Genomic DNA, 14,195 nt, shown 5'->3' with positions numbered 1-14,195 from the left:
GGTCCATCCTTTTTTAACATCCTAGATACGCACAAAATGATTCGACAGAAAGACAGAAAAAACCTTCAAGCCTCTCTTTCCACACTGCACTCTTCAACTGAGTAATCGTCTCCGGCTGTATAAGGGAGCCTAATTTACTTTCAATCTCTTCGAGACTCATTTCTGCAGGCTGTTCATATATCAAAATTGATTTATTAATCACGTGTGATTTCTACAGTATTAAGAATGATAAAAGGATGCTAAAGCTAAAAGCTAAATTTGGATTAGAAATCACCTCAACATCTTCAACTTCAACAGGCTTAGATGCCTTCAACTGAGTAGCTCCATCACCCCTCTTACTTGTACCAGATTTTGCAGAAGTCCCTTTCTTACTAGGAGGCTTAGAATCATAAGGAGAAAAAATGAGGAAGAACAAAAAGAAGAAGAGCAAAAGAAAGATAATTAGGAGGCTCTGAGGCAGGAAATAGAATGCAAAACTTACAGCGGCCTGGACAGGTTTCTTTCCACTAAGCATGCTCGCTGCAGACCTCTTAGCAAGTGATCCAGTTGAAGACTACAAGATGAGTTAAGTTTAATATGCTTAGAACTGAAAGAACACAGACTAGAAATGATATAAGAATAAAATAGGGAAAAAGATATCGACAAACAAAATCCACCTAAGACTGATAAGGACAGATGATTTCAAAATATTGAATACCCTAAAATATTTAAAAGAAAAACAAAAGAAAGCAAAAAAAATGACGTTTGCCATCGTATGACATAGAGAGTGTGGGATCTACTTGAATACAACTCTAAAGACGAGAAAAAAAACTTTTTAAACAGCCCCAACTAGCTAGGAACCAAATGTCAGTGTACCAACGAATGCTCCAAATACAAATACATCAACTGGAGTTAGAACAAATAAGTCAAATTAACTTGCGAACTAATATTTACGAGTGTGGTAAAGTAAAGCTGAAAAGTGTGCCTACAATCTCCAAAAATAACTCAAATAGTATTGATTACTATATGATAAGATAGTCACCTGGGTGGAAGACATAGTTCCTCCGGCTGATGGGACTGCACCTGAGAGTTATTTACAATTGAGCATGTTAAGACAGTCATGAAAGCAATAAACAGATAATAGTACAACAGATAGAATGGAAAACTTTTAGAAGTAAAAGAATTTCAAACCAGAGCTGGATGTGGAAGCTGGATCACCACCAGAGCCCCCAATCATTTCGGATAACTTCTTCTTTCTAACATCATCTAGTTTCTCCAACGACTTCTCCAGAGGTCTCATGCCAACCGACTTGAAAAAGATGGAAAAACACAGCAAGAGAGGTCAATGGGATAGTTGAGTGAGAAGCTCTACAAATAGAGAGAAAAATCCCAGAAATAAGTACCTTGGCCACAGCTGCCAAGGCTGAAAAAGCAGCATCTCTAACTTCTGGTGTTCCATCATTCAAGCTCTGTGCGACATAATATACCAGTATCATCAACTTGGCATCCATACAAAAGAGAAAATACAGGCAAGACGAAATAATCTAAGAGAGAGTGTATCAGGAGATGAAAAGTAGCAACGTCAATGCAACCCGTGTAGGTCCACCTCAACATTCAAATAAGCAACGAGAAAAGGTAGCAAGTGAATAAAACTTCCAATCAAAGGAAGAAGAGATAGGGAAGACTAGACGAAACCATCTAAGACACATGCTATCAGATGATGGAAAGGATAAATGTCCTTGCAAGGGTAACTATCCAAACATAGAATTCAATGAAGCCGCATGATATATTGCAATTGAAAATAAAACAGCATCTTTTTCTTTAAAAAGGAGGAAAGATAAACATACTCCTCTATCAAACTTTATCTGACAATTTCCTCTAAATGGCTAGGCTACCCCCGACCTGTTCTGAAATTTTCCGATGAGCAAAAATTGAATACATGTTATTTGGGCATCGAAGATTCTCTTTTATACACATTAAACTTCATTTTCATACATATTATTTAAACTTCACCAAGCTAATAAGGGCAGCGGGGTACACAAAATATCCCCCGTGCATGGGGTCCTGGGAAGGGCGGGACCGTGTTGGTCTATTATACCAAGCTAAAGAAGCATTCAAATATTAATTGTATACTGAAACATCCTAGGGCATTCTATATACAAAAAGATGACAATCAGAGAATTTCATCCCAAGGGAAAGAATACATAGCCGAATGTCATCAAAGTAACAAACCACAATCTTTTCTACCATGATTTACAAGTTCAACAATCATGTTTCAACAATGTCAGCAAAGAGAATAAAGCATTCTGCAGAACAACAAAGGATTACCACAAAATACAATTGTACTCCCAAAACAAAGTCCAATAGTTGATTTTGTGTATGCACGATACAACAACAACAAACCCAGTATAATCCCACAAGTGCGGTCTGGGGAGGGTAGTGTGTACCGAGACCTTACCCCCTACCTGGAAGGTAGAGAGGCTAGAGTTTCTGATAGACAATCGGCTCAAGGATTTTGTGTGTGCACGATGCAGAAGTTTAACCACTAATCATACTAGAGTTGTAAAAGAAAGGAAAAAGGTAAGACTTGAGGGTTGATATCACAATTAAAAACAATTTATCAAAAGAAAGACTCGGCACTATTAGAAACAAAAGAACATAGTAACCCATTGAACTAACCTCCATACAAATGGGAACATATTCCTTATGTGCTTTTAAAATAACAGCCTTGTTGCTTGTTTCAATACAAAATGTCACCCAATTTAAAGTCAGTGATCGCACTAGAGGAACTTTATTTTTCGTGGCAGTCTTGACATCTGCAAAAGTACATAAATCAATCAGATATTTTTTCCAATCCAATATTTCACTTTAGTGAAATCAATTTACAAGGCAAAGGACAACATATTCAACCCCTCCATCACAAAAACATGAAGCTAATGACAATTGTTAGAAGTACTATTATAGTAAATATTGAACAAAGTCAGTGAGATAGACCAGATGCATGATTGGATGTTTGTCATCTTCGCAATATAAGACATGAAAGTCTTCTAGTACAAATTCAATATAATTCTATACTTATTTTACATAAAGATGTCTAGGAAATAGATAGTGAGAGTGAGTATGTCATCACAATGGACACTGAGAAGCAATACATTACTACCAAAAAAAATTCACAAGTTAAATATATAAAATCAGTTGTGGCATCTTAAAGAATATTTGCAGCATCTGAAGAAGCCTTCTTAGGTTTGAAAATGGAACCTGCCTTCAACAATATCAGTGAGAATTAAGCACCCTGATTTGTGCATCGCCTGGAGTGTTTGAGTAAGTGCATCCGTCAAAGTTGGTTTTTTCTCTTTCAGTTTTTCCTATAAAGAATAGAACAAGGAACAGGGAAATATAACAGCTTTCCTTATTGGATGATCATCAGAAGAAAATTTCAGTTAAAAGACACTAAATAAAGTATCTAAGAACAGACTACACAAATTGGTTACATGCAGGATTTGCTGATAAATGCAATGTGCTATAACTATGGGTGTGTCAACGTATCCAATAAGGACATGAAGAGTGTTGTTAGTTTTTCTCTCCCCTCACTTGGCATCCGATTTCAGTTACAGCAGAAAGAAACCAATAAAGGAGAAGGATAATAGGAGGTTGAAACAGAATATGAGGCAGTAATGTACGTTAATGCTGCAACACCTCCAGATCGACAATAGGGAAATGCATCCTCCTAAAAGCCCCAAGTGTCCTTCGTCATGAAAATTAGTACAGCTGAAGATTTCAGTCTCTAGATCAAATAATAAAAAACAGGCAACTGCATCGCGCTGATGTTCCTAAAGTTGCAGACTACAGCAAACTCTATTTCCTGACTGTTTAATAATGCTCTTGGAAACAACCCTAGAAATTAGGCATTCTTATCATCCGTAAATCGCCCTCAAAAATTGACCATCTCCTCCATCAATAGCATTTCTATTGTTTTGTTCTCTAAAATTCTCTCCTACCTCGAGTCAGCTAATGAGGAAAATAGCATGTCTTGCTAATAACAGTCAGCAATCAACCGAAACAAAACAGCTATATTTAAGTATGATATTTATATCCTCAATTATACAGATTTTGCTACCCCTTATTGCTCATTAATCACATTGATATTGTAAATTATTCAAAAGAAAAGAAGGGAGAAAACGGCGTTCAAGGGAAGGTCTTAATTCATGCCCATTTCAACATCAACTTACCATGAGCATTTCCATCCTTAAACTACTGCTTTAAGGGATCCTGTTCTGATAATTTACATGTCTGTTAACAGGGGGAAAAAATTTCCAAGCTACACCAAAGAAGTTGCAAGGCACGACATGGCTACCCCTCAATGCTCAACTGCTCATTGATCAGATGATTTATATATCCTCACTTCATACATGTTTTGCTATCCTCAGTGCTCAATAATCACAATGAGAGCCATAAGTGAATGAAGGGTGAATGCCCGCCCTCGCATACCTGTCTTTCAATTGCATACCCCGCAAGGGACAGGATTGAGACCTCAATTTCCAAACAAGAGAACTAACTTAAGGTCCACGAAATAGCAAGTTCATACAGTCAAATAAGAGAACCTAGTTCTGACAAAAATAGAGATACATATGCGCCAAATATATAACAAAGAAAGATATTCGTCTTAAAGCCACATGCTTACCAGTAATACAGGCAACAAGAAGCGTGAGCTTCCGGAAAAATGTGTTCTCAGTCCCCTTGCAAGATTTCCAATTGCCTGGATGGCTTCAACCGCAACAGCAATATTTACATCTGTGATGAGCTGCAAAGTCACAAGACTACAGTCAATTTCTAGTGAAAGACGGTGCATGACCAAATGTGCACTGTGAAAAAGATAAACAAGAGCTAATTAGCCGCCAATATAATGCCACAAGGATACACAGAAATACACAACCAAACCCAAAAAGAGAGAGTAATCAGCCCAGGAGCTAAAAAGTAAGAATATAAATTAGACGAGAAAGAGAACTCCTCATGGTTCAAAACACCCATTGAACAGTTGGTAGCACCACAATGAACAGCAATATGACAGACTGTAGGTGAACTGACACTAGCAAATAAAACACTGTTCACTATGCTCCTGCATAAGTTTCAATTCAGCTTCTTGATGCAAAAACAGACATCCATGAACATATAAAGCAAAATCAACAGAGCCCATGCTCATATATACACAGGTAGATCCATTTAATCCTTGAAGGGATGAGATATGAACATCAGAAATAAAGTAAAGGTACTCCTCCTAAGCTTGCAGACCAAGACCCAGTAGATCCATCTCATGGTTAGCACCACTGGTTGATTTGGCCTCCAATTATTGTTAACTTTTATCCTCTTTGAATTGAATTTTTCTTGAGATTATGATGATGCCATAGTGATCCAAGAGCCACATAAGTATAAGCATCATTCTATACTTTCCAATCAACAAAAAATACTACTGATTAGACTCTGCATCGACTGAAAGATCAACTTCTTCAATCAAGGAGAATGAAATTATATACCTTCTTAAGTGTCCTGCAAATTTCTGTAAAATCACCAGGTGCAATTTTCTTGGTAGATGCAAGCTTAGTCAGCTCTGCAACAGCCTCTTTACGCTCTGACCACTTGGCTGCTTTCTACACAAAATCAGTTGAAAAACAAATCAATGGATGACCAAGTGCATGACACTCATAAAGAAATTCGTCATAGCAGAAATAGGATGCAACAGAATTTTAGCCGAAAAAAATCTAACAGTTGACTGCAATAAAATGTACATGAAGCCTAAAAGAATAAAAGGAATCACTAACCACTCCTTCCCAAAATCCTGTCTTCTCCAGAGGGGTCAAAATGTCAACAGGATCCACAAGGTCATACTCATCTATCTCCTGCGGAACTGAAAGAAGGTGTGTCAGGTGGGATAACTCAAACTACAAAGAAAATTTTCACATTGAGAAAAATAATTCAAACATTGAATTAGTGCCAATTACTTTAAAATCCTTGGTTTTAATAAATATATACACTTAGTTTCCAAGTGACAACAGTACAATTTCCAGTGCGTAAACAAGGAGTAAAACAGCAACTAAGCCAAACAAAATGGTGATACGGATTACTTCAAGGAAGAGGAGGCAGATAAATTGGGAAGAGATAAATCATCAACTATTGCATTAAGATAAATGTTTTTTTTTATATTGAAAGTTCAATTATGTCTTTCCCTCCATAAAATCCAAAATAACACAAAAGATTGGCATCCATATCTAACCATGCAACTAGTTTCATGTCGCAGATATGACCTTTCATTCTCAATGTTTTAAATTCATGGGAGTTACTAATAGTAGTAGGTGAAGCAAAGTCGAATAGGCGGTTATGGAAGATCTAAGTTGCTCGGACTCTTCACTCTCAATGCCGCACCGGTGTCGATACGACGTGGGTGTGGGTGTGGGATCCGTACCGGATCTGGTTAACCGATTTTGGGTACTTTGACCAAAATCGACGGAGAAATTCGGCATATATACAATGAGTTTTTAAAATCATAACAAAAGTTAGGGTGAAATTAAAGAAAACGAAATAACTTGTATATAGAAATTTTTATGTCAGTCCTTTTTCCTTTTATCTCCTACTCGGATTCTCCTCTTGATCAATATTTTTTCCAATGTTATCAAAAGGCAAAAAGCGCAAAAAAGCTCTAAGGCCTGTTGGGGCTTTAAGCACAAAGCGCAACTAAAGCGTGGGCTTTAATGAAAAAAGCCGCAACCGGAGAAAAAGTAAAAGTATGTACATGTAGTCCAAGACTATAATTATAAGCATGAATAACAAATATATGGACAAAGAAATTGAGATTTTGTTACGATAAAGCGAAATATCAATTGTTTAATATCGCCTTTTCAGGATTATACTCATTGGCATGGAAAAGTATGTCTTAGAGCCTTGATGCGACACTAAAGCGCCCACAAAGAGAGGCGAAGCGCTCAACATGTTTTGAGCCTCACTTCAGGGCTTAAGCGCTTTAAGCGCGCCTTTGACAACACTGTTTTTTCCTTCTTAGAATACCTTCAAAGTTTTTCACAGAATATCAATAATTTAGATATATCTTTATAACTCTATTTTAGCACCCCCAAAGGTGCGGCCTAATGATCAATGAAGTAGGTGAGAACCATGAGGTCTCAGGTTCAAATCCCAGCAGAGGCAGAAAACACTAGGTGATTTTTTCCATCTATCCAAGCTTTGGTGGATAGAGCTACCTGGTACCTATTGCTTGTGGGAGGTGGCAGGTATCCCGTGGAATTAGTCGAGGTGCACACAAGCTGGCCCGGATACCACGGTCATTTAAAAAAAACTCTATTTTTAGATATTTGAATTATTTTTAGCCGAATTTCCGCACCCGTATCCATGTCTGGATCCGTACCCCCGAATCTTAAAATTTAGATCATGAAGGATCCGACCTCTAATTTCACACCCGTATCGGACACCCGCACCCAAGTCCGAGCAACTTAGTGGAAGATTGGCAGCAAAAGTAAGGCATCTTGGAGAAGAACACCAATATATTTGTCTTGTTTTGGCATAAAGGAATATGATAATGTTCCAGAATACTGAGAGTGAAATTTTTTTCCAAGTGTAAGTAGAGAATTCCCTTTTGTGTAGACAGTTGTGTTTGACGAGATATATTTTTGTGATTGAGCCACATACACAATTCTACATACTTCTGACACTACTCTTGTTGTGCTCATTATAGACTTTTGACTTACCTAGAAAATAATGATTCAAATAGACTAGGGTTCTTCAGTTAAGTTACATACCATCTGCAGCAGATTCTTCTGAAGGGCCAGCGGCAACTGCATCAGAAACCACTTCCAGCTCTGGCTCCTTGTCCTGCTCAGATCTGATAAAAAAATAAAAAATAATGGTTAGAAAGAATGTTGCTAATCAATGTAATGTTAATCAGGCATGCAGACATAAATACGCATGAATAGGATGGTCCTGACAAGCAAATTATAAGGTGATCCTACACAGCAGCCCCAATTTTTAGAATGAAAATAGTCATTTAACATCAAATCGAAACAATAAAACCAGCATGTTTCAACAGAATGTTGATTAACAAGTACATGATTAGGGAGATATATAAACTTGCAGGAGACAGTCAAGTCTGGTCACATTTTGACACAAAATTTTACATTCTTTTTTCTTTTTTTGCCTGGTGGCCAACTTGCGGGCACCACGACTATTCCACCTGCTACCACAATTTTAACATTCTTCCGTTTAATAACAAATATTGTATATTCCACTTATCAATACTGCAAGTCTCCTCTCTCACATAAACATGTATCCACAACCTATACAAGTACAGAATTCCAGAATATGCTGTACAAACAACCAGCAAGCGCACAAGTTGGATACAGCAATGGGTAGTTACTTTTAATACAGTATCACCAATTTCTAGTACTAACACATCATAACACAGACAGCTACAGTAAAGCAAAGAACAAGATACGCATGTCTATATGAACTGTATATTTTTGTTTCATTTTTGGGGTAAAGAGGCCACTCATCAATACTGCATGTTTTCTTTCACACATAAACATAAAGTATTCATAGTTTATACAAGTACAGAATTCCAGAATATGCTGGACAAACAACCAGGAAGCCCACTAAGTTGGATACAGTAATGGATAGTTACGTTTAGTACAGTACCACCAATTTCTAGTACCAAGTAACACATCATAACACAGACAGCAAAAGTGAAGCAAAGAACAAGATATACACGACTATATGAATTGTATATTTCTGTTTCACTTTTGGTGTAAAGAGACCCTAGTCGAAGATGTAGATTCAGTAACTGACATCATTGGAGCATTGTAACTATTACAGGACTAGGTTCTACTTTTTGGGTTCTCTATTTTGTTGTCTTCTTGTGCCGAGGGTATATCGGAAACAGCCTCTCTACCGGGGTAAGGTCTATGTACACTCTACCCTCCCCATACCACACTTGTAAGATTTTCATTGGATTTGTTGTTGTTGTTGCATTTAATTTCTCTTAGCTTAGTCTTTGTGCTAAGGGCTTCTCTTTTGAAAATTTATATCAAATATGTTACCTTCTTCGGAAAAAAAATATACACGTCTATATAATTCCAAAAGGCAGGGTACTCACAATATTTACATGGAAAACAAGAAAACCTATCATATCTCCTTAGAGCCCTAACAAGTAATTTGGACTCTGCAATTATCCACATAATCCTCAAAGACCTCAACCTAAACCTACACAAACTCTTCCATCAAACTCCACCAGATTTCTCATTTTCTCAGAATCTTACTTCTATCCTCTCCATCTGCAATGCCTTCCCAACCTTCCATGCATCATAACCTATCGCATTTTCTCAAATAACCATACCATGCAGTAGCCAAAATTTGGGCCACATTACAAGAAGAATATATCATTTTCAACTTCAGCAAAGTCAGCTTCCAGTGCAACTTGCAATTAGACACCAAATACAGCCAAGATAATCCACCAGATACATCAAGCTCCCACTAAACACAACAAACATCACAGGGCAAAAAACAACCATCAAACTACAATATGTCACAAAGAATCATCCCCAATCAGCCTCTAAATTGCCGGGTAACAACCAGCCAAAAAAAGACGAGTTATAGCTCTGACAAATTTTAGCTATTAATCAGCAATGCATTCATTTTTTGTACTAACGGTATAAAATAATAAAATGTCGAATAGAGATCATCATGGATATCCACCAAAAGACTGTTTTAATAAGGTTAGTTATTTTGAAGCATCTGTCACTAACTAATTCTTACATACATGCATCTTTTCAAAAAATAAAATGAGAGCTTATGTACCTTATGTTCTACTTCTCTGCTATTAACAGAGCTTTCCTGGATTTTTTAATGTTGCTGCATTACGCAGCCATGCTATAGGGGGTCACAAGCAAATAATTCAAGGTGGGATTCCAAGACATTTCCTTCCCAACCACCTGCTACGATGCGGAGACTTGAGCTTAGCTCCTTCAAGGTCTTTATTTTAACAAATCATATAGTCAAACGCAACCTGTCTCTTTATCAAGAGCCTATCACCAAATTGAATGGAACGAGAGCTTATGTATCTTAAGTTTAATTTGTGTGCTCTTAGTAGAGCTTTTATGACTCTTTTCTTGTTGCTGAGATATGCAGCCCTACTAAAGGGGGTCAACGACGACAACAACAACAACAACAACAACATACCCATAAGTGGGGTCTGGGGAGGGTAGAGATTACGCAGTCTTACCCCTGTAGAGAGGTTGTTTCCAATAAACATCTACTATAGGGGGTCATTCCAAGATAATTCAAAGTGGGATTCCTACATGGTCCCTTCTAATTCACTTGTTAAACACGCAACATTCGTTTACATGCTAATTGAACTCTCAATGCAGCACCCAATCACACAACAAATACAGCCCAGAGCAGCAGAGTCATCAAGCTCCCACCAAACACAAGAAATATCACACGACAATAAACAACCATCAAACTACAATAATTCACAAAGTATCACCCTTAGCTTCCGCCAACTAGTCAGCGAACAACCAGCAAAAGAAAAGCTTAATTATACCATTGACAAATTTCAGCTAGAGATCAGCTATGCAGTCATTTGTACACCATGAACAACAAACCCAGTGTAATCCCATAAATGGGGTTTGGGGAGGGTAGTGTGTACGAAGACCTTACCCATACCTTATAAAGGTAGAAAGGTTGTTTCCGATAAACAGTCATTCGTACACCAATGTTATAAATAAGTAAAATGTCAACGGAAGATCATCAATCCACCTATTGACTGTTGGAATTCGGCAATCTATTTTCAAGCATTTGTTAGTGACTAATTTTTACATACATGTATTCTTTTTAGAAAATAAAATGGGAGCTGGTATAGCTTAAATTCTATTTGCATGCTCTTAATTGATTTTTCATTCCTTTTTTCTTGTTTCTACATTACGCAGCCCTTACAATAGAGGGTCATTCCTAGATAATTCAAGGTGGGAACTAGAAAGCTTCTTCTAATTCACCTGCTATGGTAAAAATCATGAGGAGACTTGAGCAAGTAGCTCCTGCAAGGTCAATCTTTAACAAATCATATGGTTAGGTGCAATCTCTCTTTATCAATGTTTGTCACCTTATTAATTTACCTTTACTTCAAAATTAGATGATCCGTGAGAACTGTGAATCTAAAGTTCTATTAGTGTGCTCTTAATAGAGCTTCTTTATCAAGGACCTGTGACTTGATTCCTCAAAAATAGATGACTAAGCCAAGCCTCCGTCCCACACAATCAGAGAAATGAAACAGAAGAACCACAACAATCAGCACATTTAACACACCTTTCCGGCTAAAATTTGGATAAACAGCTATAGAATAAGAAAAAAGAAAAACTAAAAAAATTGTCCAACTACAGAAAATACCTTATTTTACGTGTTGGCTTAGCAGTCCCCGTAACATTGACAAGCTCAGCTTCCAATTCTTTTTTCTTAAGAAGAAAAAAGAAAGAGAAAAGTTCAAGGTGAAGTTTCATCCAACAAACCATAAATACACCAGAAGTTTTCTAGAACAGTAGTATACCATTGTATCACGCATTTTCTCAAACAATATAGATTTCACTGTCTCTTTTGAAATCCAGCGGCAGAGTTCCAGTGTCAGCCCCTTGGATGACGCACGAACATTCTGATCTTGATGGTCAAACAGTTCAGGGAGCATCTTCAAAATTCTTTTTGGTGGAATAATCTTTGCTCCAAATTCACTATTCATATTGGTAAAGCGTCATAATTCTCCCAGGAACTAAGAAAACTAAGCTAACATGAGAAGACAGATATTCACAAACCTCAAAGCCTGAAACATGACATCGATCGCAGGAACCACAGCTTTGGCAACTTTATTTTTAATTGCTTTCTCCATAGCATCCTAAAACATAAACTATATTAACGAGAAAGGCAACTAATAAAACGTATAGCTGGAGGAAGCCAGGAATGAAAATGAAAAACTGCAGATAAGAACACAAAATACAGTAATATTTTTGCTACATGTACAGACCCGAAAGATAACGTACACTGGAAGGGCAAGAAGGACAGCACATTTCTGTTAAATCACGCTACACACTCTTACTTGACACACAAAATACAAAATCACAGTGACCTACGGAACAAATTTGGCAAAGCGTTGCCCCTTATAAAGTTCAGTCTCACTTGCCTAGTGGCTAAAAATGCATGTCTAATCTTCAAAAAAGAGGTCTGAAAATTTGCAGCAGATGCCCAAGAGCAAGCAGAGGATACAAATCACCTGTTACTGCACAGCTGTGGGATATGTTTTTTAACATTTTGGGCCTGAAGAGGTCTAAAAGTACATTATACACCTATGACCTATCACTAACAACAGAAACCGTAATCTTAGTACATACTATAAAATAGAGTTATAGCAATTATAAAATTTCGTATTTCAAAATTAACATGTCTTCTTATTATTTATCATGACTTTTCTACACAAGAATTATTTAATCATTACTTTTGCCTACAGAATTATAAATTCAAAAAATTTGGCCACTATCATATGTAGTAAATTTGAAGCACAGACACACCCCGTACTAGTAAAGTTCTGGTCTTGGATTCCAAGTGTCAATCATCTTTTAACCCTCTACATGCAACTCTAAAGTGCATGATTTAATATCAGAAAGAAAAAAAATGAATTTGACACAAAATGATAAGATTCAACGGTCTTTAGTAAAACAGCATCATTCATGTTGCATGAATGAAACAATAACAAAAAATTTAAAAGAGGAAAAAGAAAAGGTAGCTTTCTGAAAGAATTTTTAATGACCAAATATTTTAATTCCACACTCTTTGCTGTTTTACTTCCCACTACTTCAACTCAATTACACCGAGCAGTTAGCAAAAGCTCAGAAGAGCCTAAACGGTGCTCGATTTAAACAAGAGTAACTATCAAGTACATTAAAAGGAATTCAGAAATGCATAGCATTGTTGAATTTAGCACATACCAAAAATGCCTCGACAGCCTCCAACTCTATCCAAAGCAAAAAAACCATCTGTGCCTTCTCCACTGTCTTCGGCCTGCCCGTCAAGCATTTAGCTACTACTGCGTCACATACTTCTTTCGCATATCTACTCATCATCCAAAAGCGCACCAAATTAAACTAACCAAAGCAACTAAAATTAAATAAGAAGTAAATAAAATATAAGTAAAGCTTTACCTCCCAGCATCAGCATCCGCAGCTTTCAAGTAACAAATCAAAGCATCAAGCGCCTTCTCCTGAACTGGCGCATTGGAATCCGCTACTGTCTTCCTAAATAATGGACCTATAAATATCCACACACAAAAATTCAAAAACATAAAAGCTATCAATAAATATGCAATCACATTACATGAAACAAAACATACAGATCGCCATAAAAGAGATCGCAAGCAAAGTAAATGAAACCAGATCTAACGGAATCGAAACCCTAAGTGAAGTAAACACTGACCGAATTCACGTAGGCGAGGGTCCTTGGGATCAGTAATGGAGTCGCAGACGGCGGCGAGGTCAATGTTAGCGTCATTTCGGACCTTCCAATTTTTGTGCGCAAATCGCTCGTCCCACGGCAATTTCTTTGCCTCTTTCAACAACTTCTCATCTTCCGACATTGTAACCTATATATCTATGTATATACACAGGAGGTTTTCGAAAAATGTATATGAACTTCTCGATGTTTAGATTGATCGGAAAAGCGTCAGGAGGAAGAGGAAGCGGCTGTTTTGTGCTTTAGTTTTTGCTTCTTTATTTGTCCTTTAGGTCTCAGCCGAGTGCCGGCGAGTTTTTGGAAAAAATGGGTTGAAATCGAGTGCGATAATACGTTTTATCTTTCTCGTTTCAAAAAACACACAGAGTGTGGGTAAGGGAGGAGAGAGGGGGGGAGGGGGCTAATTTATGTTTTACGCTTCAACGGAAAGAAGTACCACCCTCGGAGGAAGGAGCGTGAATATAGTAGGCAAGTTACATTTTACTGATTTACATTTATATTATGTTAATTAGTACTTGTTTGAATACTGAATTCAAATACCCTCTTTTTTTTTATAATCCTAATGTCTAGAGGATGTTTGGCTAAGCTTATAAGTTGGTCAAACTAACTTATAAGCACTTTTCGATTTATCTATGTATTTGGTGAAGTTAAAAGTGCTTATAAGTCAAAAATAA

General features: G+C 37.1%; 1 protein-coding gene across 1 annotated transcript in view; it reads right to left on the bottom strand.

Annotated features, from left to right (window-relative positions):
- LOC109212418 (protein MOR1) overlaps positions 1–13,932 on the bottom strand; it is a 29,720-nt gene extending 15,788 nt beyond the window's left edge. The window contains exons 1-18 of the mRNA XM_019376059.1: positions 13,486–13,932; positions 13,215–13,320; positions 13,002–13,125; positions 11,835–11,914; positions 11,576–11,753; positions 11,419–11,483; positions 7,782–7,864; positions 5,796–5,881; positions 5,511–5,624; positions 4,661–4,780; positions 3,242–3,344; positions 2,659–2,795; positions 1,383–1,448; positions 1,171–1,288; positions 1,022–1,062; positions 482–553; positions 275–379; positions 64–169 (exon numbers count right to left, since the gene is read on the bottom strand). Coding sequence (XP_019231604.1) covers positions 64–169; positions 275–379; positions 482–553; positions 1,022–1,062; positions 1,171–1,288; positions 1,383–1,448; positions 2,659–2,795; positions 3,242–3,344; positions 4,661–4,780; positions 5,511–5,624; positions 5,796–5,881; positions 7,782–7,864; positions 11,419–11,483; positions 11,576–11,753; positions 11,835–11,914; positions 13,002–13,125; positions 13,215–13,320; positions 13,486–13,645 — 1,864 coding nt within the window. The 5' untranslated portion in view covers positions 13,646–13,932. The remainder of the gene's footprint in view (positions 1–63; positions 170–274; positions 380–481; positions 554–1,021; positions 1,063–1,170; positions 1,289–1,382; positions 1,449–2,658; positions 2,796–3,241; positions 3,345–4,660; positions 4,781–5,510; positions 5,625–5,795; positions 5,882–7,781; positions 7,865–11,418; positions 11,484–11,575; positions 11,754–11,834; positions 11,915–13,001; positions 13,126–13,214; positions 13,321–13,485) is intronic.
- Between the last annotated feature and the right edge of the window lie 263 nt (positions 13,933–14,195).

The sequence above is a fragment of the Nicotiana attenuata genome, unplaced genomic scaffold (genome assembly GCF_001879085.1).
Source record: "Nicotiana attenuata strain UT unplaced genomic scaffold, NIATTr2, whole genome shotgun sequence".
In the NCBI taxonomy this organism is placed as follows: domain Eukaryota; kingdom Viridiplantae; phylum Streptophyta; class Magnoliopsida; order Solanales; family Solanaceae; genus Nicotiana; species Nicotiana attenuata.
The sequence above is the reverse complement of the archived record's forward strand: the minus strand, read 5'-3'. Positions and strand labels throughout refer to the sequence as shown.